The sequence below is a fragment of the Erythranthe guttata genome, chromosome 6 (genome assembly GCF_056151865.1).
Source record: "Erythranthe guttata isolate IM_541 chromosome 6, IM_541, whole genome shotgun sequence".
Taxonomy (NCBI): Eukaryota; Viridiplantae; Streptophyta; class Magnoliopsida; order Lamiales; family Phrymaceae; genus Erythranthe; species Erythranthe guttata.
The window spans coordinates 18853702-18879865 of NC_142538.1; the positions used below are offsets into that span (position 1 = coordinate 18853702).

At 38.1% G+C, this 26164-nt stretch overlaps 5 protein-coding genes across 7 annotated transcripts in view; 2 read left to right on the forward strand and 3 right to left on the reverse strand.

The window, feature by feature from the left end:
• The window catches only part of LOC105955303 (putative late blight resistance protein homolog R1B-16), a 53425-nt gene extending 39620 nt beyond the window's left edge, over positions 1 to 13805 (reverse strand). The window contains exon 1 of the mRNA XM_088820168.1: positions 13792 to 13805. The gene's annotated coding sequence lies outside the window, so the exon portion shown is untranslated. The remainder of the gene's footprint in view (positions 1 to 13791) is intronic.
• On the forward strand, positions 275 to 11598 carry LOC105955299 (brefeldin A-inhibited guanine nucleotide-exchange protein 5). 3 transcript variants are annotated; one of them, XM_088820166.1, is made up of 32 exons: positions 275 to 514; positions 691 to 849; positions 1181 to 1256; positions 1928 to 2078; positions 2438 to 2559; positions 2643 to 2701; positions 3045 to 3102; positions 3178 to 3262; positions 3356 to 3553; positions 3694 to 3752; positions 3921 to 3990; positions 4077 to 4145; positions 4460 to 4582; positions 4662 to 4715; positions 4804 to 4886; positions 5042 to 5138; positions 5221 to 5319; positions 5426 to 5718; positions 5894 to 6490; positions 6738 to 7155; positions 7239 to 7478; positions 7562 to 7685; positions 7783 to 7931; positions 8178 to 8534; positions 8733 to 8899; positions 9050 to 9246; positions 9369 to 9547; positions 9917 to 10036; positions 10177 to 10313; positions 10421 to 10682; positions 11048 to 11143; positions 11301 to 11598. In XM_088820166.1, the coding sequence occupies exons 2-32, from the start codon at positions 738 to 740 to the stop codon at positions 11361 to 11363; spliced, it is 4914 nt and encodes a 1637-aa protein (XP_088676292.1). In that variant the 5' UTR covers positions 275 to 514; positions 691 to 737; the 3' UTR covers positions 11364 to 11598. The 3 variants fall into 3 exon arrangements, with proteins under 3 accessions (XP_088676292.1, XP_088676291.1, XP_088676293.1); XM_088820165.1 differs by having other exon boundaries at positions 294 to 514; positions 1925 to 2078; XM_088820167.1 differs by having other exon boundaries at positions 392 to 514; positions 1181 to 1270; positions 1925 to 2078.
• Positions 13806 to 13821: 16 nt separating the features above from the next.
• Positions 13822 to 15983, reverse strand: LOC105955477 (L-ascorbate oxidase homolog). Its single transcript, XM_012979203.2, has 2 exons — positions 14562 to 15983; positions 13822 to 14454 (listed from the first exon to the last, which is right to left on the reverse strand). The coding sequence occupies exons 1-2, from the start codon at positions 15914 to 15916 to the stop codon at positions 14154 to 14156; spliced, it is 1656 nt and encodes a 551-aa protein (XP_012834657.1). The 5' UTR covers positions 15917 to 15983; the 3' UTR covers positions 13822 to 14153.
• A 554-nt stretch (positions 15984 to 16537) lies between these two features.
• On the reverse strand, positions 16538 to 20426 carry LOC105955474 (protease Do-like 10, mitochondrial). Its single transcript, XM_012979201.2, has 8 exons — positions 19793 to 20426; positions 19140 to 19385; positions 18822 to 19017; positions 17923 to 18182; positions 17665 to 17792; positions 17222 to 17425; positions 17071 to 17121; positions 16538 to 16960 (listed from the first exon to the last, which is right to left on the reverse strand). Exons 1-8 carry the CDS (start codon positions 20268 to 20270, stop codon positions 16718 to 16720), a joined length of 1806 nt encoding a protein of 601 aa, XP_012834655.1. The 5' UTR covers positions 20271 to 20426; the 3' UTR covers positions 16538 to 16717.
• Positions 20427 to 21822: 1396 nt separating this feature from the next.
• On the forward strand, positions 21823 to 25937 carry KOR2 (Six-hairpin glycosidases superfamily protein). The gene is made up of 5 exons (XM_012979202.2): positions 21823 to 22243; positions 23768 to 24075; positions 24347 to 24944; positions 25051 to 25223; positions 25399 to 25937. The coding sequence occupies exons 1-5, from the start codon at positions 21862 to 21864 to the stop codon at positions 25798 to 25800; spliced, it is 1863 nt and encodes a 620-aa protein (XP_012834656.2). The 5' UTR covers positions 21823 to 21861; the 3' UTR covers positions 25801 to 25937.
• The last annotated feature ends 227 nt before the right edge of the window (positions 25938 to 26164 follow it).

The following is a 26164-nucleotide window of genomic DNA, read 5'->3' on the forward strand; positions in this document are numbered from 1 at the left end:
TGAGCTTTACCTATTGTTGAGTGGGTATGGTTTGAAGAAAGGTCTTGAGGTGCACCCTCAGTGTTAATGTGTTAATACAACGGGGCCTCGTTTGGTTGGAAAAATTAGCTATGATTAACTAAATAATTGGACTTTGTTTCATGCTTGACATCCCCAATAACAGACCGGGTCGACCCGCAAAGTATTATGTTATAATTTGCGTTACAGACATGTTTTTTATTGGATCATCGAAGGTCCAATAATATAATCGAGTTTTATTAAATTATTTAATTTTATCTTGGTCAATTATATCTGGGCAACCAAACGATGCCCTTAATGGTTAATTTCGTTTGCCCTTAATGTTTAATTTAAGATGGATAAAAATAAATAAAAAAAGTCGTTGTACAAATACAAACGACTCTGTTTCTACAGTCCGTGTCTAAGAAAAAAAACAGAGGGCTCTTTCTACTCATTCTTCCCCAGATCTCTGACTTTCTCCATCACGGAAGAATTTTTTTTTTCCGGGAAACCCCAAGTAAAATTCAGCAATTTCTTCGGCAATTTTCCTTCGTTTTTGAACATTAATACTCAAGATCTCAATCCAATCGCCTCAATGGATGTTTTCAGTTCTTCGTTTTTTTGATCCTATTTGATCACACTGTGAAATTTACCCAATTTTTTTTTTTTTTTTTTTTCAAAATTGTGGAGCAGGTATAATTTAACTGAATTGAATTGAGGTGAAGAAAGGTTCAGCAGGTATGGTGGGTGGTGCGGCGGGTGGATTTGTGGTGAGGGCATTTGAGTCGATGCTCAAAGAATGCGGCAACAGAAAATACAGTGCTCTCCAGTCCGCCATTCAGACGTATTTGGGTACGCTTATGTGTAAAACCCTGCTTCTTTTGCTCACCATTGTTGAATTGAATCCGTGCTATTTTGCGGAGTATTTGATTTGGGATTCCTATCTGGTGTTTGATTTGAGTTTTGACTTTAGTTTTATATTCTGCTTGATTTTCTCAGCTGTGGTATGTGCAATTTTTGTTTCTTGTGCGTGCACGTGATGATACGCTGATTGCGTGGGCTTTCACTTTTACTGATGTTTTATGTGACTGGTGGCATATTGATGTTTGAGATTATATGTTTTCATCACTTGTCTGAATTGGCACCTCCAAATTTGATCTATTTTTCCAATGTGATGTTTCAGATAGTGGAAAGGACTCCAATCAGCAGCCAAAGACTGGTGAGACTACACAAGTTTTGTCGGCAGCTTCAAATCAAAGGTGTTCTAACCACAGTGAGATTTTTTAAGTTTTGTTTCTCTAGCAACTGCTATTCCAAAAGTCTCGTTTTTATGTCCATGCCTTCAAATCTTCGTCAAAATACATCAGTCGTATTGTTAGTCTGGAAATATTGGCAGACTCACAGAGGACCTATAAGTCCAATTGGGAAAACGCGAGCAAGAATCAGAATAAGTGTGCACGAGAATTAGACGAGTAAATCATGGCGCACGAGCTTGAATGTGCACATATGTAATTTAAGCTAATCAAATAATTGCTGAATAAATGGAAGAAGTTAGGTTAGTGGCAAAACTATGTCCTCAATGAAATATACTCAAAAATCTATTTTTTTTCTCAATAAATTATGGTCCACCATGTGCATTTAGAACACTTGAGATGTCTATTGCGATGAAGTTACAAATACATCAGACTAATTGTTAGAAGCTAAATGAGAATTTGTCCTACTGCTAAATTTTCATTTGCATGGAAGACGGCAGGACCTACGATTATGTCGCCTTTTTTATATGACAATGTCCTGGCTTTTGGCCATAGATCTTAAGAAACGCATTACTGGTTTATTTTATTTCATCAAAAGTGAGTTAATAGCAGTAGTCCTTTCCCCTTGTCTCATTTCACATTTATTTCCAATTGTTTGCAACACATTCTTTTAGCAGTTCATCTGAATCTGAGTCTGGACCTGGAAAAGTCGAGATGCAATCTGATCCTTCAGGAGGAGCTGAGGGCGAGCTCGTTCTGAATCCGCTCAGGCTTGCCTTTGAAACGAAGAACATAAAAGTGGTGGAACTTGCATTGGATTGTCTTCATGTAGGTGCTCATTTTGATCATAGGTTTTAATTTGTGGAAGTTTCTCTTGCAACCTAGTGTATTTACAAATTAAAACGTGCTAAATGAAAGTTGAATTTTTGTTGGGGATTTGATTTGCTTGTTCTTTTTCTTTATCTGCTTTCTCTTTGGCATCTTATGTTGCACACCGCGACATTTCTCGAACATCAAAAGGAACATAACTTGGTTGTTGCTGAGATTTCATATAATTAGTCATAAACATTATGCTCCATTCTCATGAATACACAGTCTAATGTAGCTAGAACTCCTTAATGAATCTCAAATAAGGTGGAGCTGATTGAGAGATTACATCATGTTTCTTCTCATTTTCCTCAATGCAGAAACTCATTGAGTACAATCATCTAGAGGGTGATCCTGGTCTTGAAGGTGGTAAAAATTCAAAATTATTGACAGACATCCTCAATATGGTGTGCAGTTGTGTGGATAATTCATCACCTGATAGGTACATGTATTGACATACTGAAATTGATGCTTTTTTGCATGTTCTTCATTTCCTGAGTGTAACCCTGAGGAAATAAAATGCAGTACTACTCTTCAAGTGTTAAAAGTGCTTCTAACTTCCATAGCATCGACAAAGTTGCGAGGTATGTCATTTTTATGGGCTCTATTACTATCTAATTGTCCTCATTGTCGTATTTTTCTTTCCTATCTTATCTCACCGTATACTACAAACAAATTGAACATGATCCTGAATATGGTTTCCTTTCATTTTTCTTTTCTTTCCGCTTCTTTTGTCTACCTCATTTTGTAAACGGTACTACAGTCTTATATTGCGATACATATTTTAGCTGTCTACCAATAGCTTCCGCTATAGAACCTTGCTTTGCAGTTCAAACTACTTTATTAACTCTCAGAGTAGTTTTTTGATTAGGTTTGGTTTTTACCATCCAATTGATTATTTGTAAATTCTTCGTCAATCTTGTGCAGTACATGGTGAACCATTGCTGGGAGTCATCAGGGTTTGCTGTAATATTTCTCTCAATAGGTACTCTTCAATAAGTTTTCTTGCTCAGTTTTATTTATACACCATCAAGTGCTTATATCATCTTTCAATGTTTAGCAAGAGCCCTATAAGCCAAGCAACATCAAAGGCCATGTTAACCCAAATGCTTAGTATCATTTTTAGACAAATGGAAACTGATGTGGTATGCAACAAAATCTCTTTCCTGGAATCTTTCTCGTGTTGCACACTGCCTAGATGGTTTACATAACAGAAAAATTACTTCCTTGAAATTAAGGTGTCTTCTAATTCTGTTGAACCTAAAGAAGCACATTCAGAGGATGGGTCAAATTCAATGATTGAGGAAGCGTCATCCAGTGATCGCAACGGTCCAAGAATAACTTCGGAAGATGTACTATATGTGAAACAGATACATAATACATCACTTGTGTCTCTTCAAGGAATTCAGAATCTTGTTGTTGGCTCAGATATAAAGGTAGTTTGCATCTACGATACATATGGCCATCTCATTATTATCTTTCGTTTATCTCCATCGAGCACTCTGTACCAAATGTTTGATATGTATACCTATTCATACCTGCAGTTTTGGTTAAAACTCTTTTTTCTTTCTAATAGGGTTTAGAGGCTGTTCTTCAGAAGGCAGTGGATCTCGAAGATAGCGGAAAAGTCGGAAGGTATGGCCACACTACCAATAATCGGAATTCTATAGTTTGGAAATGTAACTTCTATATTGTGTGATTCCTTCACTCTACATACTCTCCCATACAGGAGAGGTGTAGGGATAAACTGTTTCTATTTCTTTCCCAATATCTATCTCCTCTCTTAATATTGTTAAATTTCAGTGGGATAGGTTCAGAGGGCATCAGTGTTGAACAACGTGATGCTTTACTTCTTTTCCATACGCTCTGTAAGGTTTGTATCTCTGGTGTTTTCCTTACATTCTAGCTTTCAAACTCGTTGAGAAAAACTACTTGTTTAATCATATAATGTGTTTGCAGATGGGCGTGAAGGATGGCAAGGATGAACTTACTAACAAAACTCGTATTCTATCGCTGGAGCTTCTGCATGTTAGTTTCTGAGCTACCTCTGTATATAGGAAGGTTTTATGTGATTTCATGGTGCATGGGAAAACCACATTTAGTTTCATTTTACTTCTCCGCTTTTAGGATCTGCGGCGATCTTTCAGCGTAGAATATAATTAACCTAGTCATAGTCTTATTACTCGTATCGTGGATGGACAATGACATGTAGATTGGCTGGAAGTGTTTATAAATTAAACAACTCGTTTGCGTGTTCTGATTAGTTTCTGGCCAGACAGAATGGCTCATTGCTGATTATGTTTTCAGTATACTCATGAAACAGTTTACCATGTGGAATATAGGGCTTATTGGAAGACGTTGGCGACTCATTCACAAAGAATTTTCAATTTATTGACTCAATCAGAGCTCACCTTTCATATGCATTATTACGAGGATCGGTGTCCCAGTCTCATATCTTATTCCAGGTATGGTTGGCTTAGTTTTTATATCGGAAAACTCTTTCGTAGTTATATTCTTAAAAGTTTTGTTTCTATTCCATCGCAGTATGCAACAGGAATTTTCTCAGTTCTTTTGTTGCGATTTCGGGAAAGTCTCAAGGTATGAGTAAACTTCAAAAATCTCATAACAAATGAAACATTCGATTCATTTTCTTCCTCATGTTGAATGTAATTAATTCTTTTTCCAGGCTGAAATTGGCGCCCTTTTTCCGGTGTTTGTTCAAAGGTCTTTGGATGGAACAGATCTTAACCAGAAACTAAGTGTTCTTCGGTAAGCTGTTTTCATTGAAACTAGATTACAATGTTACCATACTGCACACCATCAGGTTGCTTGAATTTTATACTCAGTTTCCTTGATGAATATTATGCTCTGCCAGCTCATATTGCTCACCAATATTAAAATTTTTGTAACAAATGTTTTCACAGAATGTTGGAGAAAGTGAGCAAGGATCCTCAAATGCTTGTTGACCTTTATGTAAACTATGACTGTGATCTTGATGCACCAAACCTTTTCGAAAGGATGGTATATGCTGTTTTGTTAAATAAGATGCTTCCTTTTTTACTTACGTTGTAACTTCATTCTCATACGATCTATGCTCCTTTAGGTTTCCACACTGTCCAAAGTTGCTCAAGGTACTGAAAATATGGATACAAAGTCTTCTAATGTGTCTCAAACAGGATCACTTAAAACATCATCTCTTCAGGTATATCCGGCCTTCACTATATTTTTAACACCTTAGTTTTTGTGAAAACTTTATGCCGTGGCACGTGTTTATACTGGCTTGTTTACACATGTTCATTGACTCTTAGGGTCTCGTGAATGTTCTCAAATCACTAGTAACTTGGGAGAAGTCTCACAGAGAATCTGAAAAGCAGAACAAGGAAAATGTATCTTCTGAAGAAGTCCCACCTAGAGAATTGGATGAGTCGAAAAATGTGGAAGAAGATTCACCTAGCAACCTTGCTGTTATGCATGCGTATGTAGAATCCATGAACTTCTGTGGAATGAAATTTGATATTGCAATTCGTGAATTCCTTAAAGGGTTTCGACTTCCACGGGAAGCTCAGAAGATTGATCGCATAATGGAAAAGTTTGCAGAGCGGTACGTTTTATACATTGCTGCATTTGCGTTTATGTGAACTATCCCCAGAAAAAAGAGTGTCCAAATAGGTAGACATGATATAAAATGATGATACCACTCAAAATCGGATATTCATTAATGCTAGTCGACTGGAATAAGTATGTTCAGATTTTGAAATTATTTTCTTTTGTTGCAGCTACTGTACAGATAATCCTGGTCTATTCAAGAATGCAGATACAGCTTACGTGCTTGCTTATGCAATTCTAATGCTTAATTACGACGCTCACAATCCAAAGGTGTCCCCAAAACTGTCCAAAAGTGAGTTTATTAATATGAATGTTAGAAATAATGCTGAAGAATCTGCTCCTCAAGAACTCTTGGAAGAGATCTATGATTCCGTCGTCAAAGAAGAGATAAAAATGAAAAATGATCCTACTGAAGTAGAGGAAAGAGATGACATCATCAATGTTCTCAATCTGGGACTCCCAAGAAGGAGCTCTTCAACTGACTCCAATTCTGAGGACAAGGCGATTATCAAGCACATACAGTCTCTAATTAATAGTCAAGGTGAAAAAAAGGGGTCCTTTTACACGTCAGACAGGATTGAACTTGTGTGTCCGATGGTTGAAGCTGTGGGATGGCCACTACTTGCTATTTTTGCTGTTACCATGGGTGACGTAGACAACCAAGCAAGGATTAGTCTTTGTATGGAAGGATTCAAGGATGGTATACACATAACACATGTTCTAGGATTGGACACTATCCGCTACGCATTTTTGACTTCTTTGGTGAGGTAACTCTCGTTTTTCCTTATCAACTTGTCTTGTTCATGTATCGGCTAATTACTTGTATGTCAATTTCCTTTTCTCATTTTAAGTGATCTTAGAGTTCTTGGCTTTCTTAAGTGATCAAGATAAATAAACAAAAGCTTGCACATACTAGTTAACTGTGCCTGACGGCTCTGCTTTCTTAGTTGCTACAACTGATGCTTTATTTGGCCAAATGTTAATTTAAAAGATGCTTCTGAAATTGAATTGCAGGTACAATTACTTACATGCACCTAAAGATATGCGTGGAAAAAATGTAGAAGCGCTACGCACCCTTCTTGATTTATGCGACACTGAGATCTATGCCCTTCGGGACTCTTGGGTTGCCATTCTGGAATGTATTTCCCGCCTTGAGTATACAGTATCCTGGCCAGCAATGACTGCAACTGTCATGCAAGGATCAAATCAAATCTCCAGAGATGCTATTCTTCAATCTCTGAGAGAGCTCTCGGGAAAACCAACTGAACAAGTATTTGTAAATAGTGTCAAATTACCAAGTGAATCAGTGCTCGAGTTTTTTACTGCTTTGTGTAACGTGTCAGCAGAGGAATTGAAACAGACTCCTCCTCGTACTTTTAGCTTGCAGAAGGTTGTTGAAATTAGCTATTACAATATGGCTCGCATACACCTGGTAATCTCTCCAGTTGATAAAGTTCTGTCCTTTCTCAGTAACGTTTTTCGGTCCTAAAATGTAACCTTTTCTTTTAATATCAGGTTTGGGCTAGAATATGGTCCGTCTTGGCCAATCATTTCATCGTTGCCGGGAGCCATGCAGATGAAAAAGTCGCAATGTATGCCATAGACTCTGTACGGCAACTTGGTATGAAATATTTGGAGCATGCTGAACTTACAAACTTCACTTTCCAGAATGACATTTTAAGACCATTTGTCATTCTCATGCAAAGCAGCACAAGTGAATCCATAAGAAGGCTTATACTGGATTCAACTGTTCAAGTATGTTGAACTTAACTACGCAAGTCTTTCTAAATCTCATTACTACTTTTTTGATATTGACGTTGTCAATTTGATTTCAACAGATGATAAAATCTAAAGTTGGAAATATAAAGTCCGGCTGGCGAAGTGTTTTCATGATTTTCAGCATGGCTGCAGATGATGATCTGGAGCGCATAGTTGAAAGTGCTTTTGAGAATGTGGAACAAGGTCTGAACCGATATTTTCTTTTTTCTTTCTTGTGATATATTGTTGACAATTATGTGAGATTTGTCAAATTGATGTCTAACACAGAGGAATGGTGCAGCTATCTTGGAGCACTTCAATCAGGTAGTTGGGGATTGCTTTATGGATTGTGTGAACTGCCTGATCGGATTTGCCAATAACAAAAGTTCGCACAGCATAAGTTTGAAGGCTATTGTTCTTATCCGCATATGTGCTGATCGTCTTGCAGAGGTTTGTTTCCGTTATTAAAGTTATCTTCATTTATTTAAAAACTTCTGTTATCAGCTAGGCTTTATATCTCTTTATCATTCAAGTTTTGATGTATATAACATAAAAAAAAAAAGCTGCAGTCATTGATAAAAAATTGTGGTTGACTAAAGTGCCGTGGTAGTCATCTATTACTATTTTGTTGCTGCATTTGCCAAGTCATAGTGAAGTGTACAGACAATGACTTATTGTCTCTCGTCTCGTGTCCAGGGCCTTGTTCCAGATGGTTCACTGAAACCTCTTGATATCAAAGCAGGTGAAACTTTTCATTTGACTGAGCAATATTTGTTCCCTATGCTGGCTGGTCTATCTGATCTGACTTCGGATCAAAGATCGGAAGTCAGGAATTGTGCACTTGAGGTCTTGTTCGATTTGTTGAATGAGAGAGGTGGCAAATTCTCGTCTTCATTTTGGGAGTATATTTTCCAAAGAATCCTGTTTCCCATCTTTGACCAAGTGAGACATGCTGGAAAAGATAGTTTTATATCTTCCGGGGATGAGTGGCTGCGCGAAAGCAGTGTTCATGCACTACAGTTGCTATGCAACCTTTTCAACACTTTTTACAAGGTATCACGACTGGTTGATAACATTGTGCTACAGCAGCCTTCTTGTATCTATTCTGTACTGCACTGGTTAATACAGTCTTTTATTATTGACTCTATTTCGACTGGAAACTACGTTGATAATTCCATCAGCTTTAATACATTAAATTTGAAACCCATGCTAGTAATATGGTTTTCTGATAGTTGATGTTCGTTTATGCAGGATGTGTGTTTTATGCTGTCCCCATTACTGAGTTTACTGTTAGATTGTGCAAAGAAAACTGATCAATCAGTAGTTTCGATATCTTTGGGTGCATTAGTGCATCTCATTGAAGTTGGAGGGCACCAGTTCAGTGACCACGACTGGGATACTTTGTTGAAAAGTATAAGGTACCCCCCCCCCTCTCTCTCTCTCTCTCACACACACACACACACACACACACACACACGCACACATTTTTGGTGATAAAGTTGCGAGTTGCATTCTCTTTTTAATTGGTTATGCTATTGAGTTACACCTTGCTGATTGATTTTTTGCAGAGATGCTTCTTACACAACTCAACCCTTTGAGCTTCTCAATGATTTGGGTTTAGAGAACAGGAATCATAGAGCATTCTCACGAGACTTGGACAACCCTTCACCACTGGGAATTCCATCCGTAAAAACCAGTGCTGATGGGAATGGACCGGATCACAGTCGAGAAACGGCGCGGCTAGCTGATACTGAGGGATCTGAAGGTTAGTGCATAACAAGTTCTTGAATAACTCACTGCAAATCGAAATGGTAACTAGAATATGATCAAACATATTTAAGAAGTGACTATTCAGAACCCTTGGAGAGTGACATGTGATTCTTGTAGGCACGCCGTCACCATCAAGCAGAACAACAAGGGCTACCGATGGTGGAGGACTTCAACGCAGCCAGACATTAGGACAAAAGATCATGGGAAATATGAAGGACAACCTGTTTGTTAGAACTTTTACTTCGAAAAATAAAAGCCTCCCATCTGATGTCCTGATGTCAGTTTCTCCATCCAAGGTTGGTGTGAATCTATAGTTTTGTTCTTTTTCTGCTGTTTCACTTGTAGTAGGTCTTTCCTTTGGGTTTGCTTCAATCTACAAAGTTATCTGAATATGTAACTGCCAAAGGTCTTATTTGGCTGATTCATTTGCTCCCCCCCCCCCCCCCCCCCCCCCCCCCTCGTTCCTTGTTCCTTGTGGTACAAGTTACGGATTGATTCCAAGAATGCTTGAAATCTAAATCTGTAAAATTATGAATCTGAAATACTAAGAACTAGAAACATGGGGCTTCTTGGGGCAATGCTTTAATAAACTGCTCTGTTTAGCTAATTATTCTGATCCTTAAGTGTGTTGAAAATTTTGACCATATATTTTGTTTGTTTTCTAGTTTCCTGATGCTATTCCAGAAACTGATGCCAGAGATGAGGTGGATAGTCCAGCGTTGGGAAGCATTAGGAGTAAATGCATAACCCAGCTGTTACTTATTGGTGCAATTGATGGTATTCAGGTACTCAGAATCAGTTAGACCATCTGATTTTCGGTTTCTATCTTTGTTTCTATCACGTAATGGGAACCCAATACGTCAGTTACTTAGTTAGGATATATTTACAGCATGCTTATAGCTGACATTTGTTTTTGAACTTGCAGAAGAAATACTGGGACAAGTTGAATACACAACAAAAAATCACCATGATGGAAATTTCATTCTCTGTCCTGGAATTTGCTTCCTCATACAATTCATATACCAATCTCAGATTGCGAATGCATCAAATTCCCGCTGAAAGGTTTGCTCATATGTTCCTTGACTGAGAAACAGGTGCCTTTTTTTTTTAATCATGCCTTATTGGCACGAGGCAATTCTTTTTTAACACAAAAATATTTTGCTGGATAGACTGCCTTTGAATCTTCTACGCCAGGAGCTGTCTGGAACTTGCGTTTATCTGGATATTCTGCAGAAGACGACAGCAGAAGTTAATATTCATAAAGAGGAAGCAGTCAAAGAAGATAAACTTGAAAGGGTAGCTGAAGAAAAGCTTGTATCTTTTTGCGAACGGGTGCTGAGAGAGGCTTCTGAATTCCAATCTAACATGGAAGAGACAACTAGTATGGATATCCATCGAGTTCTAGAACTTCGGTCTCCCATAATTGTGAAGGTATGTATTTCTGGTTTCCCAGTTCAAAAAACACGTATATAGGTTCTTCCAGTTTCCCTTCTTTTCACTTTTATGTGGGGAAGGGGACACGGTGTGGGGGTGGGGGTGAATAGAAAAACTTTGCACATACTATTACAATTACATTCATCGAAAAATTGTTCTCGCCGAGACTTCAAGAATACAAAAAATTATATGTTTAGTGCTTATTAGGCAAGTCTGGTCAAATTTAGTTATTCCTATTTCTGCATTTCTTTGATATATATGGGAAACTTTGACTCGTAAAAATGTCCCATTCGATTTTTCCTGCAATTTCTTTCTTTCTTGTTCATCTTTAGTGATATCTAAGCTTCATTATGTTCTTCCAGGTGCTAAGAGGCATGTGCAAAATGAACTCCCAGATTTTTAAAAATCGCCTTAGAGATTTGTATCCTTCCATTACAAAACTCGTCTGTTGTGACCAGGTAAAACTGCTAGTCAGAGAGAGACTTTTGCAAGTTCTATTTGCATGATTCACTATGATCGACATTTAACGAGATGAAAAATGAAAAACATCAAGTGCTTAAGTACTAGTATGAAAAGGTAAAATCATTTACAGAAAATCTGTGTTTCGCTTTTCAGATAGAAGTTCGTGGTGCGCTTGCGGATCTTCTTACCATGCAATTGAGCGCATTGCTGCCGTAGCACTTCCACCGTCCATTGATGCATTTATAGGAGGCTCGTTTTTATTCGTCCCTTCTTCTATCTATTTATTTATTTATTCAAAAAATTCTCATCCTAAACAATTTTGTAGCCTGGTAAAAATGCACTTGATATTTATAGTTAAAGTCGAGGAGTTATGTTGATCCAACCGCGATCTTATCAATTTGCTTGTTAATTATTTTACATTAAATTTATAAAATTTATTTTCATGTCATAATTTATTTCTAGTTTTGCGACTTCAAGCAAATTATTATTGCAAGTATAAATTTATTCTATTAATAAAGATTTATTTTAATATTTGCTATGCATGCATGTATTGTTTTTTCGGATAGTTACTAGTTTCCATTGGAATGATGGTGCATGTATAGAATAGGTTGATGGGCACTTACTCTTCGAAGACAGGGCAATTAGGTAGAGTTGTTCACTGGAACACTCCAAAAAATTCCTACAATATATCTGCAAAGCAGGTTTCGAGAAAGTTTCTTAGAATTCTTCAAGAATCTCTACAAGGCTTATTTATATTATATTTGAACCAATTTGAGCCTAATTCTATTTGGGCTAAATTTTGGACTCTTAACCTTTTTATTCCAAAGGAAACTGTAGGAAATTGGTCCAAGCAAAGGATTGGGCCAAGGGCTAAAACTTGGACTCCTTAACCTCCTCATCTCAAAGAAAACTGTAGGAAACTGACAAGGGATTGGGTCAAAACTGGCGGGCCATAACAACGAGCTGGATATTGAGTCCGTAGGATTGGGCCAAGGGCTAAAACTTGGAGTCTTGGACTCCTTAACTGTTTTTTAATTTTATTCCCTCTTTGTTATCTTCTTCACTACCGTTCATTCCTCATCCCTCTCTCTCTCTCACACATACACAGCTTCTCTCTCTAACATTTTTGTTCAATGTTTTCTCAAATAAGGAAAATTACAAATGAATCTTCACACGTGCTGCTGCTCCCTCATCCCAAAGGAAACTGTACCTCATCATCCCAAAGGAAACTGACAAGGGAATGGGCCAAAACTAACGAGCTGGATATTGAGATTTCTCCGTGACCCTGCAGTGGTGGCAAACGGTATTTTTCATTGGTTTGCACGTACGCATGGGTTTACGAAGACCGGCCGACTGTTCTGCAGCCTACTGGTTTACGACCCGTACGACGGTCAAAACCATTTGCAGTTGATCATGCTTCCAAAGCTGATTATCGATTCATGGTGCGGTGTTGTCACAAGGTCGTCCCCAAACCATGGTGATATCTTATGGTACGACAATTGTAACTTCGACATACACATGAAATTCTGGATGCTCCCCCAACAAGGTGAAAACGGGGTGGTGGTTACAAGAGGGCGACCACCATACCTGCCGATGAATGGGCCTTGATGTACAAAATCAGTCTTGAACCTTCGATGGATTTGGACACCATTCGCGATATGCGCACCCACATTCCCTTTGTTGTTTATCCGATGGGCTTGAACGCCTTTGTTTCATAGGATCGTCTTGTTGTCCTCGTGAGGAATCACGAGATCTGGTCTCTTTACAACCTCAAGACGACCGGATCGTGGGAGTTGCTTGGCCGCAAAAGAATGTTTGCTTAAGGAAATCTATGTTATCCTTGGCATCAACCTTCTTTTAGTCCCATCCTCGAAACCCCTTTTCTATCTTCTTATGCTCGTCTTTGAATAATACTTAAATTGCATAGAGAGAGAGTGAGAGAGAGAGTGAGAGAGAGAGATAGAGAGTAACTCCAAGACAATATCTTTTCAAGTTGTTCATCTTTTGTAACAATGATTGATTTTACAATGTTTTTTGCTATTTCCTCCCGAGGAGGCTCGAGTTTTTGTCGCATTCTCCTTAAACCCGAAAACCCGAAAACCCGAAACCCGAAACTCGAAAACCCGAAACCCGAAAACCCGAAGAGAGAGAGAGAGAGTGTAACTCCAAGACAGTATCTTTTCAAGTTGTTCATCTTTTGTAACAATGATTGATTTTACAATGTTTTTTGCTATTTCCTCCCGAGGAGTCTCGAGTTTTTGTCGCATTCTCCTTTCCAATACTCTCTGACTCAATAGGACAACGTTCTTTTTTAAACACTTTTTGCCAAAGCCGACTTTTTTAACTCGTCAAATATTCGATAATATCTTCTGCTTCATTCGCTTCGCTACATCCCTGATTCTACCTTCGAAACTGTCGTTGGATTTGTCTGAAAGTTGTTCAAGAAATGTTTGTAAGTATATAATGTGTTGTTTATGGATAGATGTAATTTGTCCTTTCCGAGCAAGACAAATTAGATACTGATGGTGGTTCAGGATTGTGGTCTATGGTTTGTGAAAGCGAAAAAACAAATAACAGCATATATATAAAAGCCATCTCTATGAAGATCAAACTCAACCCACAGAGCTAGCTTAGAGAGTGAAACTAGAGAGAGAGAACAAAAAGAAAAAAAATGTTGTAGCAAAAATATTAAATTTTTATTCATATGGTAAATTAAAAATGAAAATTACATGGCATTTCAACCAAGAAAGATGAAATATATATAAAAACAAAACCTACAAACCAAGCCAACCAATATTTAAGGTTGTTATCCCAAACCAATACATAATTATAACTTCTACTCTCTCTCTCTCTCTTTTTTTTTTCCTTTTTTCTTTTAAACCCCTTCAATTTATTTGGTGTAATTCTAACACCACTTTACCTTTTTTCAGCAGCCAAAAAAAAATTATTCCATCTCAGCTTCGTAAAAGAAAAAGAAAAACACTCAAATCAACACGAAAAAATGGATCAGCTGCTGTAGGGTGCTGGGAATGGCAAGTTCTTGACCTTTCCACAGAGAAGCTGAGTTTCAGGCATGTTGTATTCATCTCGAAGAGATCGTGCCGGTGAAAGCACGCTTACGTAAAGTTGCTGCCCCAAATAATTCCTCTCCAATAGTAGTGACCTCATATTCCACATTCCTGCATTGTCCAATGTTGTCATAATAGCAGCCCACCCTTTAGGGTACACCTGGATTGTATGTCTGCTCACTGCATCCACAAGATTGTAGTTCTTCCTCTTCTCCGGGCTCCACGTTCCGGGCTCGATCCTGTTTTTTTTTTTTTTTTTTTTTTTTTCCGGAAGCAACAACGTTAGACAATGTGTTAACGTTAACGTGTGCATGCGTGTGTATATATCGATATGTATAGTACTTACGCGACTGCGAAGAAAGAGTAGCCGGACAAATGCCAAGATTGAACGCTCTTCTCGTGGTTCTCGAATATGATCTCAACAAAGTTCCGGAAGATGCCGGTGATCACGTTTGGCGCGATGGTGACCTTGGTGCCTACGTCGGCCGGAGGATCGTCCGTGATGATGTCGTACTTGAACACTTGGTCCTGAATGCCGTAGTACTCTGCGAGCTTCAACGGTGTGTCGGTGTTCATGTGGGAGAGCCCGTTGATCGCGTACCTGAGCTTCCTGTCGACAGTTCCGGCGGTGTTCACGAACTTGATCGTGCGGGTGATGTTGATCTTCCCGTAGTGGTACGAGCCCTGCGGGTTGGGCCTGGCCGCACTGGCAGTCAGGTTCCACCTGAAGGACCGGAACTGGTTCAGCGACCAGGCCCAGCCCGTTGGTGCCTCCGGGAGCACAGGCGATGCTGGCTCGTTGCTCCCGGTGTAGCGGATCGTGGCCGTGGTCATCAGGACAGTCTTCGTGAACCTGGTTGACGACACGAGGTAGTAGTCTTTAGGTTTCTGGTCGGCGGTGACCAGGACGGAGTAGCACTGCCCCATGTGGACGTCGAGCGAGTCGTACACGTTCTGCACGGTATGAGACCCTTCGATCTCGACAAGCTTCATCGTATGGCCTTGGATCCTGACGTTGAGGGAGTTCTTCATCCCGACGTTGCAGAATCTGTATCTGTAGGTCTTGCCGGGGATCATGGTGAACATGGGGGGGTCGGAACCATCGCCTTTACCTTGTTTGCCGTTGATGATGACGCCGTCTGTGCGGCCGATGGTCTTGCCGTTGTCCATGTGGCGCTTCAACTCGGTGTGGCTCTTCCTGTACCAGTCACCCGTAAGGACGATGTACTCCTCCTCCGGCCAGTCGAAGGGGACGGGGATGAGTTCGCGGCTGTGGACGGTGAGGGGGCCGTAGCCCCCCGCGGCGCGGTGGAGGGAGGTAGTGGGGTAGTAGAAGTAGCTGCCGATCTGGTCCTTGACCTGGAACTTATACGTGAAGTTGGTTCCGGGCTGGATCGGGCAGTTGGTGCCCAACACGCCCTCTTGCCAGGAGTTTTTCCTCTGCTGGATGCCGTTCCATGTGAAGAGCAACGGCTCGTCGAGGTTGTTGAAGACGTTGATGATGACGTTGTTGTTGGACGTGCCGTTGATGCGGGGCCCGGGGAATTGGCCGTTGATGGTGATGACTTGTTGGGGGACGCCTAGCGGTGAGAGGGTGGAGTAGCTAACATCCCATGTGTAGAACAAGTATGGATCCTCGGATTGCACTAGGACAACTAGTGTTGAAATTAGTGCAAGGAGCAAGAGATTTGGTTTTCCCATGTTTTATTAAAAAGAAACAATGTTTGTTTGTTTGTTTGTTTTGATGGAAAGAAAGGTGTGATTTAGAATGTGGGAATGAGTAAACATTTTTATATGTGGGGAAGAAGAATAAGGGCCTCTACAATTTTGAAGCATTGGCCGTAAACAACGTTGGAATCTGTGGTGAATGTTTTTTCCTTTTTTTTTTTTTTGTTTTTGTCTTCCTTCACTTTCTCCCATCACTTGTCTTAATTTAGTTATCAAACTTCTTTGCCATGCACTCAGTCTCTCTCTCTCTCACACACACACACATAACATTTGGACACTGGTAGGACACGGGAAATTATATGCTGCACCCGGTTATTATTAACCGTAGTTCTGCACATAATCACACATACATAACAATCAACGAGGACAAATAACCCAGCGTAGCATAGAACCTCCCGATAGGACACGGACACATGAAGAAACGACACCTGTAAAAACTGCTGTAAACGGTTTACTGAATCGAATTTAAATATTTCAAATCATATTAAACACACGTGTTTTTATTATTTGTATATGTATAGAAACATGGAAATTAAATCGTTGAATACAATTTACACACAACACAATACAAATTCGTCCTATTTTGATATGGAATTGAAATGGGAATATTCGCTTTTTGATTTATTAGTTCATGTTTTTCAAATATTTAAGAATTTGCACCAAGATCAAAATTTACACTGCCCCGAAAACGTATATAAATAATTTAAAATAAATAAATAAATGAGATCTGGACAGATGTTGGAATAAATTAACTGAACCGAAAAATAGGAAAGCTCACTTAGAACAAGCGACCTCAATAACCGAAACGTCTTGTTCTTCGATAAGGTCATCAGACATGGCAGAAGGTATTCTGTGGCGTTTTAGTATACGAGATGTGGCAGTTTTTGCCGAATCGTAGTTCAGAACAATTACTCTTTCATCGTCCAAATCGAATCTAACATTCTCGTTTCCACCGTCTTCCACAAGTTGTCTCAAATGTTTCAAGTTGTCCACTTCTACTCCGTTCACCTTCTTCACCTGCAAAAGTTGCCCAATAATTTTCAAGACAAATTTTCAACCATGAAAATCATCGATTGGGGGGTGGGGGGGGGGGGGGGGGGGGGGGGGAGGGGGTGGTTGGACTATACCTGTAAATCAGCAAGGCGTTCATAACCCGTGTTTATATCATCCATCAGTACCTGTATCAAAATTTAGAATTTTAATTTATTTATATACAAAAACTTGACTTATAAGGGTGCGAAGATGAAACTCGAAAAATAGCTGGAAAGTTAGAAGTACCTGAGAGAGAATAACAAATTGTTGACCAGGTTTCTGGGGCAGTTCTCTTAGCGCTCGTTCACATAATCGACGGGGAGAAGCATTATACCAATCTTCTCCGTATTCGTGAAGATATGGTTGTGTCAATGGAACAAACACGAGTCCAGCGAAAATCAAATAACTTGGAAGCTTATCAAATTGATGAACTGGAACAAGAGGATGTAACTGCATTTGAAAGAAATCATGCAAAATCAGCTCAGATTATAGATTAACAAATACGAGTATACAATTATAGAGAAGATTAACAACGGATTATTGAGTAATTAGTCATTATCGACTCTAGCAAATGGGTAACATTAGTTGAATACGGTGAATACAGCGCATAGGTTGTCCGCTCAGATTTAAGAGTAAAATCGGTTGTTGTATACTAACAGTGCAATAAATGTAGATGAAACTCTACTTACTGGACGAAGGGTGACGGTGAATTCATGCTCTTCACCACTTCTCAATACTTTAACTTGGGCAGTATCATTTGGTTTCTTCATAGAGACCAAATGATCAAATGTTATTCGCTCTCTGTTCCGGAAAGCAACTGTAATCACATACGAGGCACTATATTAAGAATACGATTATGGATTCTAAACATTGTTAGTTCAGTTACTCAAGAACAAGTTACCAAGGGGTAAAAGATCAGAGAGGAAGAAGGATAAGTTGAAACAGACCTGATCCATCATTTGCTATGGGAACACCATCAAACGAAAGGATAATATCGTCTTTTTTTAGAACTCTGTGTGCATCAGAGGTTGGGTTGATTCTACTCACGAGTACTCCTGTTAAATCAGGACGCATTTTAAAATGTTCCCGAAGTTGTGCATTTTCGGTAGGTTGGCAGGACAAACCCATGGAGCAGAATCCAACATAGTCTCCAGTTTCTTCGACACCCGAAATGAAATGCTTTATCACAGGCACAGGAATAATGTAACTGTAAGAAATGGAACGGAATTATATATCATAAACTAGGTTTGGTCGAACGAACATCATATTTTTGTAAGTTCTAAACACTTTCAATGACTCAGCCTGGAAACACGAAGCTTCAACCTTAAATAAAATACAAAATTGAAAGTTTTAAAAAATTAAATATTTGAGTTATACGCCGCCAGTCAAGGCCAAATCGGAGGAACAATATTTAGTCGATTAATCAACAACAATCACTAGTTTATGTTCCTTTACAACTTTATACATATTACACGATGGCTGAGAACTAGATTGCTTGCTTACATCATAAGAAGCAACTGTATTTGCAAGAGAGATTTTTACAGGTCAAAGACACAGGCTTAGTTCTCACGTGTATTTTGGCATCCTTAAAGGACGAACCACTCATTTAATATAAGAAATTATAAATTTTGCATGCTCAAAAACAATGATGCCGAAGAAGTAATCCTATGTGGCACAAACCCAGAGCCATTTTCCAAATTTTATGACAATAAGTACATGAATAAAAATGCAGGAACAGTAAATAACACGTAAAAATGCAGTTCTGCAATGTGAAGATCATTTGAGAAGCATATGTTCATACTTGAGCAAAACGAAATTATGAAAAGGCATCTAAGCAGATACTTACCCTATGTTCTCTGCATTTGAAAGGTTTTGAAATGCCACTCCAGCAACTTTGTCACCCATTATCGCTGGGCCTCCACTATTTCCTGGATTAATAGCCGCATCGATCTGTATTGCCAATAGCTGTGTCGCACCATGCACATATTGTGTTGGTTCAACCCTCGAGACAACCCCTTTCGTAACGGAAATGTTGTCTCCACCTACATACATACATTCATTAGGAAAGTTTTTAAAACGAAATGAGCAGAAACACATTAGAACGAACAACAACGAATGAAATAAAATTAAGAACCGGAAACATAAGATTATGCAATATTACTACCTTGAGGATAACCAACAACCGCAACAGCTTCTTGGAGAAAGGGAATATCACCAAGCTCCAAAGAGTTCATTCCTTCCCAGAACTCTTCATTCTCCACCACCAAGATAGCCAAATCGCATTCATGACCAACAGCTTTGACTTCTGCTCGATATTTGGTGGGAGAGCCGTGCTTTCTAACAAGGACAAAAGTATGATCGGCCACAACATGGGCATTCGTCAGGATTCTCTTCCCCGAAATAACAAATCCTGCAGTGAATTTACAAAATGCCACAGGTCATTGAGCATCATATTATATCACCTTTATGGTCTGTTTATAGGGGGGAAAGTATAAGTAGTCCCAAAAAAAAGCCACAAACTTCATTGTTGAATGAATAATCGAGTTCTCTGTCTTACACATGTATGAGTAATATATACAAAATTCAAGTTTGGAAATTCGACTTGGTCATAGTTTACATCTAAAAGCTCAACTACAAGTCTCTTCAAAGACTGTATCTTTATAATTGACAACAACCACCTTCTAGCACATGAATTAAACTCGATTGAAAAACAGAAAAATCTTTTGCATTTATGTTTACATTTTGTCCACTAAAACCATAACAAATCGGCCAACGAAAAGAAAAGGAAACGAGTAAGCATTCGTGAAAAATACATACCGGAGCCCATGGATTCGCGCTGAGACTTATTCTGCCAAGGAAGGAAGTAACTCGGACTACTCGCCACCGTAAATATCTTCACCACCGAATCCAACGCCAATTCAATTGCATAATACGCCTCATCCATCGCGCCATTCCGCACTGCAACAGAATCCGCCACCGCCTCGGAATCAGCTCCACCATTCTCGACACCACTACTGAATTTCAGAGCAGCATCATCGCCGGGAGTTGAAGCACTGGATTCCGAGCAGGTCGAGTACAATTTAATTGAAGACAGGCGAATATTCCAGCCATTATTTCTCGGACCAAGGTAGGGGTTAGCATTGGAAGCTAATGGCGGATTAATGTTAATATTGAAGCGATAACGATGAGAAACAATCGTTCTGGTGCTGCTGATGCAGCCGCGGTGGTTAGCAGAGGATCTCAGAGTCCGAACCGCCACACGTACGGCGGCGGGTGATCGGATTCCGAGCATCATTTTCTCTGGAGCAGATATGGGAGGCCGTAAAACCTCCGGTTCAGGGTTTTAGAATTTAGAGTTTTGTGTATTTATTTTTGTTCTTCCCCCAATTTAGCCATTTTCTCATTTTTTTTTTCATAATTATAATAATAAAATCATTTTCTTTTTCTAATTTAAACGTTAATGATTATTAGTAATGAGGAATTTATACCTTCATTTGTGTCGAAAAATATAGGGTGAATTGCAGCCACCCCTGACGTAATGTTAAATTACAAAAAACCCTCATCTTTGGGTAATTACGATAATTTATTAATTATGAATTTTTATCGTTGTGGTGTTACATTTAGTGGAATTTTTTAGATTATGTGGAATATTCTCCAGTTCGTACCCATTTTACCACAATCGAATTCCATATTTTGAAACAAAAGATTATAAGATGTGTGTTTTCGCTTGTAAATATCAGATTGTAGTGTGCCAAAAACTGCATTTTTACCCAAACATGGGGATTTTTGCGTAATATGACCTTACTACAGGGGGTCGCCCGTAATAATCCAAAAATATATATATTACATAAAATTAAGTGGGCCCAAGATATTGAGCTGGGTGAATATAATCTAATGGACTTTATACATCGATTGGGCTGCACTGCTAGCAAGACAATTATTGGGCTTCATTAGTTGTCATGAGTCAAAACACGCTTTTTCTTTTCATTGATTTTAAGAAAATGATCATTTATTTCTTACTGCATTAAGGATGTTTCCTACGAAAGTTGAACAGTTCCGAAACAAGTCATTTTTCCTAAATCAATTAAAAGAACAATCCACAAGTAATGAATAATATTAGCTGTTACATATACATATATATATATATATATATATATATATATATATATATATATATATATATATACATATATGAGGAATTCACACTTCAGCATCACTCCAGCTTTCTTTTGCAGTTTTCACCTCACACCCTCAACAAATAATACTTCCACTTAATAAAAACTATTACTTTCATAATCAACCAATTAGTAAAGAAAAAAAAAACCCCACCCCCAGTCAATTTCATTCCTCTTTATAATTAATTAATCTCTCTCTCTCTCTCTCTCTCTCTCTCTCTCTCTCTCTCTCTCTCTCTCATATATATATGCATATATCATCATCAAAGTAAGAGAAGCAGAGAAGAGAATGGTGCATTTGGAAAACTAGTGATTTTTCGACTCCCGGAACATTTTTTCGTCATTTTTTCCAGGTAATTATATCAAATTCCTAAAAAAATGCGATTTTTTTATTATTTCTATTATTTGTTTTCCTCATTATAAATTAATATCAACCCCATAAAACAAGAAACTGAAAGGTTTTAGTGTGTATATATACATATATGTATGTGTGTGTGTGTGTGTAAATAGTATTCAAATTTTGAAACATGCACGAATTATGCATTCATTGTTGTTCTTATATCAAGATTCATTTCATTTGACCATTAATTAAACTCTTTCACCGATTTTCATGATCAGGGAATTAAATCCACTTTCAATTCTTTTCCATTTTACAATATATCATATATATTTATATATATCATATATTTACAAAAGAAAAAAAAATAAAAAATGCATAATCATTGGGGAGGAACGTTGGAAATCAACGGTGGAGATTCGGCCAACGACGAAGATAGAAACAGGAACGCTGATTGGGATAGGGCGTCGATTTCGCGTCGAGAATACGAAAACGATAATCTAAACGAGACTCAAAAAAGCTGGCTACTAGGGCCGCCGGATAAAAAGAAGAAAAAATACGTCGATCTCGGTTGCGTTGTTTGCAGCCGATCCGCGTTGAAATGGACTTTACTTTCCGTTTTAATCGCGTTTATCGTAATCGGACTTCCGATTATCATCGCTAAATCGCTGCCTAAGCACAAGGAGGCCCCTACTCCGCCGGATAATTACACGATTGCCATCCATAAAGCTCTTTTGTTCTTCAATGCCCAAAAGTGTACGTTCATCCTATTCTATAAATCTCTTTCGTTGATTTTTTTTTATTTTAAAAAAAATGTATTTATGTTAAAGTCAATTTTGTTTTATTTGATTATTATTTTTTTTTTATTCAGAATTTTATTTTTATGACATACTTGTGACGTGTTTAGAGAATTAGTGTGGATTGTTATATTTAAGAAAATATTACATATTGTCAATGTGGAATTCTATATAATTAATTACATAGTTGACTAGGGCTAGTTGTTCAAACTCTATGAAGTATGAATAAATTAAATAAATTTAATTTTGTTTACCGAAAAAGGGTGAAGGTTTAGTAAATTAATTAGGAGTAAATACAGATAAGATAAAAGGTTTAGTACATTAGCCAGCTAGATGATTAGTGTACTAATTTATTTTTTACTCATTTTCAATAGTGATGTGGGCAGATTATGCGTCATTTATTTATTATTTTTAAATTTAAATAAGATTAAAAAAAGCATTGACTTTTTATAGCAAATATTCCCTTTAACACTTTTATAACACTTTATATTAATTAGGAAAAAAAAGAAGACTAAGAGACGTGGTACACACGTTGTGAATGATTTATTTGGTGAAATATTATAAACACCAACCTGAAAATAATTATAATAAAAATGTTTTATAATTATTAATTTTTTTTTGTTTAATATTTTTCATCTTCTGATATCTTACACTTGATTTTATGCAAAAAAAAATAAAAAAAATCATAGAAATATTTTATTTAAATTATAATTGGTAAATTATTTATGTACGTGCATATAGTTAGGTGGTCACATTATTTGATTCCGTAAATGACTGGTTGTTTTTTATTAGATTTAAGGACGTACGAGTTTTGACTTTTTATAATCATATAATAAATATTTTTCCAATTCCTACATTTCTCATCCAATGGGCATGCAATAGCATTTTTTGGCATGTTTCTCCATGATAATTAATTAATTAATTAATTATTAATTTGTTTCTTCAATAATTTGACCTTTAAATTTCAAGTAGTAATTTATTTTATTTTTAATTTTTTTGATCAAGTTTTAAGTAATTTAACTAAGCTATGATTGTTTGTGCACACAATTGCCAATTTAATTTCCATGTAATTGTAGTTGAAATCGCGTAGACATATCGTATAAAAAAACAGTCTCGATGATTATACTCCCTTCGTTTCTAATTAATTGTCGTTTTTAGCTTTGCACAACTATTAATTAATAATCACAATAAATGTATCTTGATTTTAGAAAAAAATATATTAGAATGTATGATGTAATAAGAGACCGTTAATACTTAAAATTTAATTAATAAGATTAAAACAGAAAAAGAAAATGGAATAAAAATATTTTTAAAAACCACAGTTATTAAAAAAAAATTATATAGTATTATACTATCAAATTAACAATAAATATTGTTGTATGTAAATTTGTGTTGCCCATAATAATCAAATTAATTCGCTCATTTTCATTTTTTTTTCATGGTAATTTAATTTACTATTAATCGTTGTTGTTCGTTCATGCAGCTGGAAAACTACCGAAGAACAACGGGATCCCATGGCGAGGAGATTCCGGTTTACAAGACGGATCGGATCAAACGGATCTCAAAGGAGGATTAGTCGGTGGGTATTACGATGCCGGAGATAACACCAAGTTCCATTTTCCGATGGCGTTTGCAATGACGATGTTGAGTTGGAGTGTGATCGAATATGAGCATAAGTATCGCGCGATTGGAGAGTATGATCACGTTCGAGACCTTATCAAATGGGGCAACGATTATTTGCTTCTTACGTTCAATTCCTCCGCTACGAAAATCGACAGAATTTATTCCCAGGTATAATTTACATATTAATTTAATTAATTAAATTCTTCAAGATTATTAGTAACATGCATGCAGTAACTTTATAATGAAAATTATATTGTCAAAATTAAATATTTTTTAACAATTAAATTTCCTTTTCTTTTTTAAATATTGTAAACCATTAAAAGATTTTTTTAAAGAAATTTGTTAAATACTTTTGTAGAGATCAAACTATTTTATTTTAGTATTAATATATTAGTATTAGTATCAGTATTTGATCTTATACCTGATCCGACCAATACAGGTCGGCGGATCGATAGTAAACTCGACGACCCCAGATGATCATTATTGTTGGACAAGACCTGAAGACATGGACTACCCGCGCAAGGTCCAAATAGCAAACTCCGCCCCGGAACTCGCCGCCGAGGTGGCGGCGTCCATGGCGGCCGCCTCCATCGTTTTCCGCGAAGACGACGAATACTCCACCAAGCTCCGTCTTGCGGCCAAAACCGTCTTTCAATTCGCCCGCGAAAAGGGAAGGAGAACCTCGTACTCACGAGGAAACCCGTACATCGATGCGTACTACAACTCGACGGGATACTTCGACGAGCACATGTGGGGGGCGGCGTGGATGTATTACGCCACCGGAAATAAAACCTACTTGGATTTAGCGACGAGAGATGGGCTGCCGAAGAATTCAAAGGCGTTTAAAATGATACCGGATTTGAGTGTTCTTAGCTGGGACAATAAGCTGCCGGCGGCGATGCTGGTGCTGACTAGGATGAGGGTGTTCTTGAGCCCTGGTTACCCTTACGAGGATATGTTGAAGAGTTACCATAATGTCACTGGGTTAAATATGTGTTCTTATCTTCAGAAGTACAATGTTTTCAACTTCACTAAAGGTACCAAATTGTTAAAAAAAAATTAATTTGTGGGCCAAGTATAAATTTTTCAATAATTAGTTAAAAGAGTGTTAACAATGTTGGATTTACAATTGTTGTTTTGTAGGAGGATTGATAGAACTGAATCATGGGGGGGCACAGGATTTGCAGTACGTGGCCAATGCGGCGTTTTTGGCGACGGTTTTCGCCGATTACTTGAACGCCACCGGAACTCCGGGATGGTATTGTGGCAATGATTTTTTCAGAATTAGCGTTCTCAAGGATTTTGCCACTTCTCAGGTATACTGATCACATACTCTCTCTCTCTCTCTCTCTCTCTCTCTCTCTCTCTCTCTCTCTCTCTCTCTCTCTCTCTATCTCTCTCTCTCTCTCTCTCTCATATATTTCAATTAATTATAATCTGATGTATGATTCTTGATTTTTAAATCTAACCTATAGTTTTTATTGATTGAAGTTGAACTATATACTAGGAGCCAACCCTGAGAACATGAGCTACGTGGTCGGGTACGGAACAAAATTTCCGAGACAAGTCCACCACCGCGGCGCCTCCATCCCTAATGACAAAACAAAGTACTCCTGCCTTGGCGGCAGGCGGTGGCTCGACGCCAAAACGCCCAACCCGAACAACATCACCGGAGCAATGGTGGGGGGCCCGGACCGCTTCGACAACTTCAAGGACGTCCGTGGTAACTACAGCTACACCGAGCCCACGCTGGCGGCAAACGCGGGCCTGGTGGCGGCGTTGGTTGCACTCACCACCAGCGGCGGCATTGGAGTTGACAAGAACATCATGTTCTCGAGTGTGCCGCCCATGTATCCGGGCACTCCCCCGCCTCCGCCGCCGTGGAAGCCTTGATTTCATTTGCTTACAATTCATTCATGGAATATCACTATACATATGCAGCTTGTTTGTATTATAACTCGTACATGCACGGGGATCAATTTCAAGACGAGAAAGACAATAATATGTATTTGACATCTTTTTGAAACAAATCAAATTTAAGTAAAACGAGATGTAATTGAAAAATATAAACTTAATACTTTGATCTAGAATTGTAACATATGAACTGCAATTAACTATTACAACTAAAAAAACGCGAAACAGTATGTAAACGGAATACCTCGACATAACGTATGTTGAACACGATAGATTATCTTTACTTTAATTAATTATACACTATATTGTTAGTAATGTTGCAGAGGCAGGCCCGTTTCAAAAT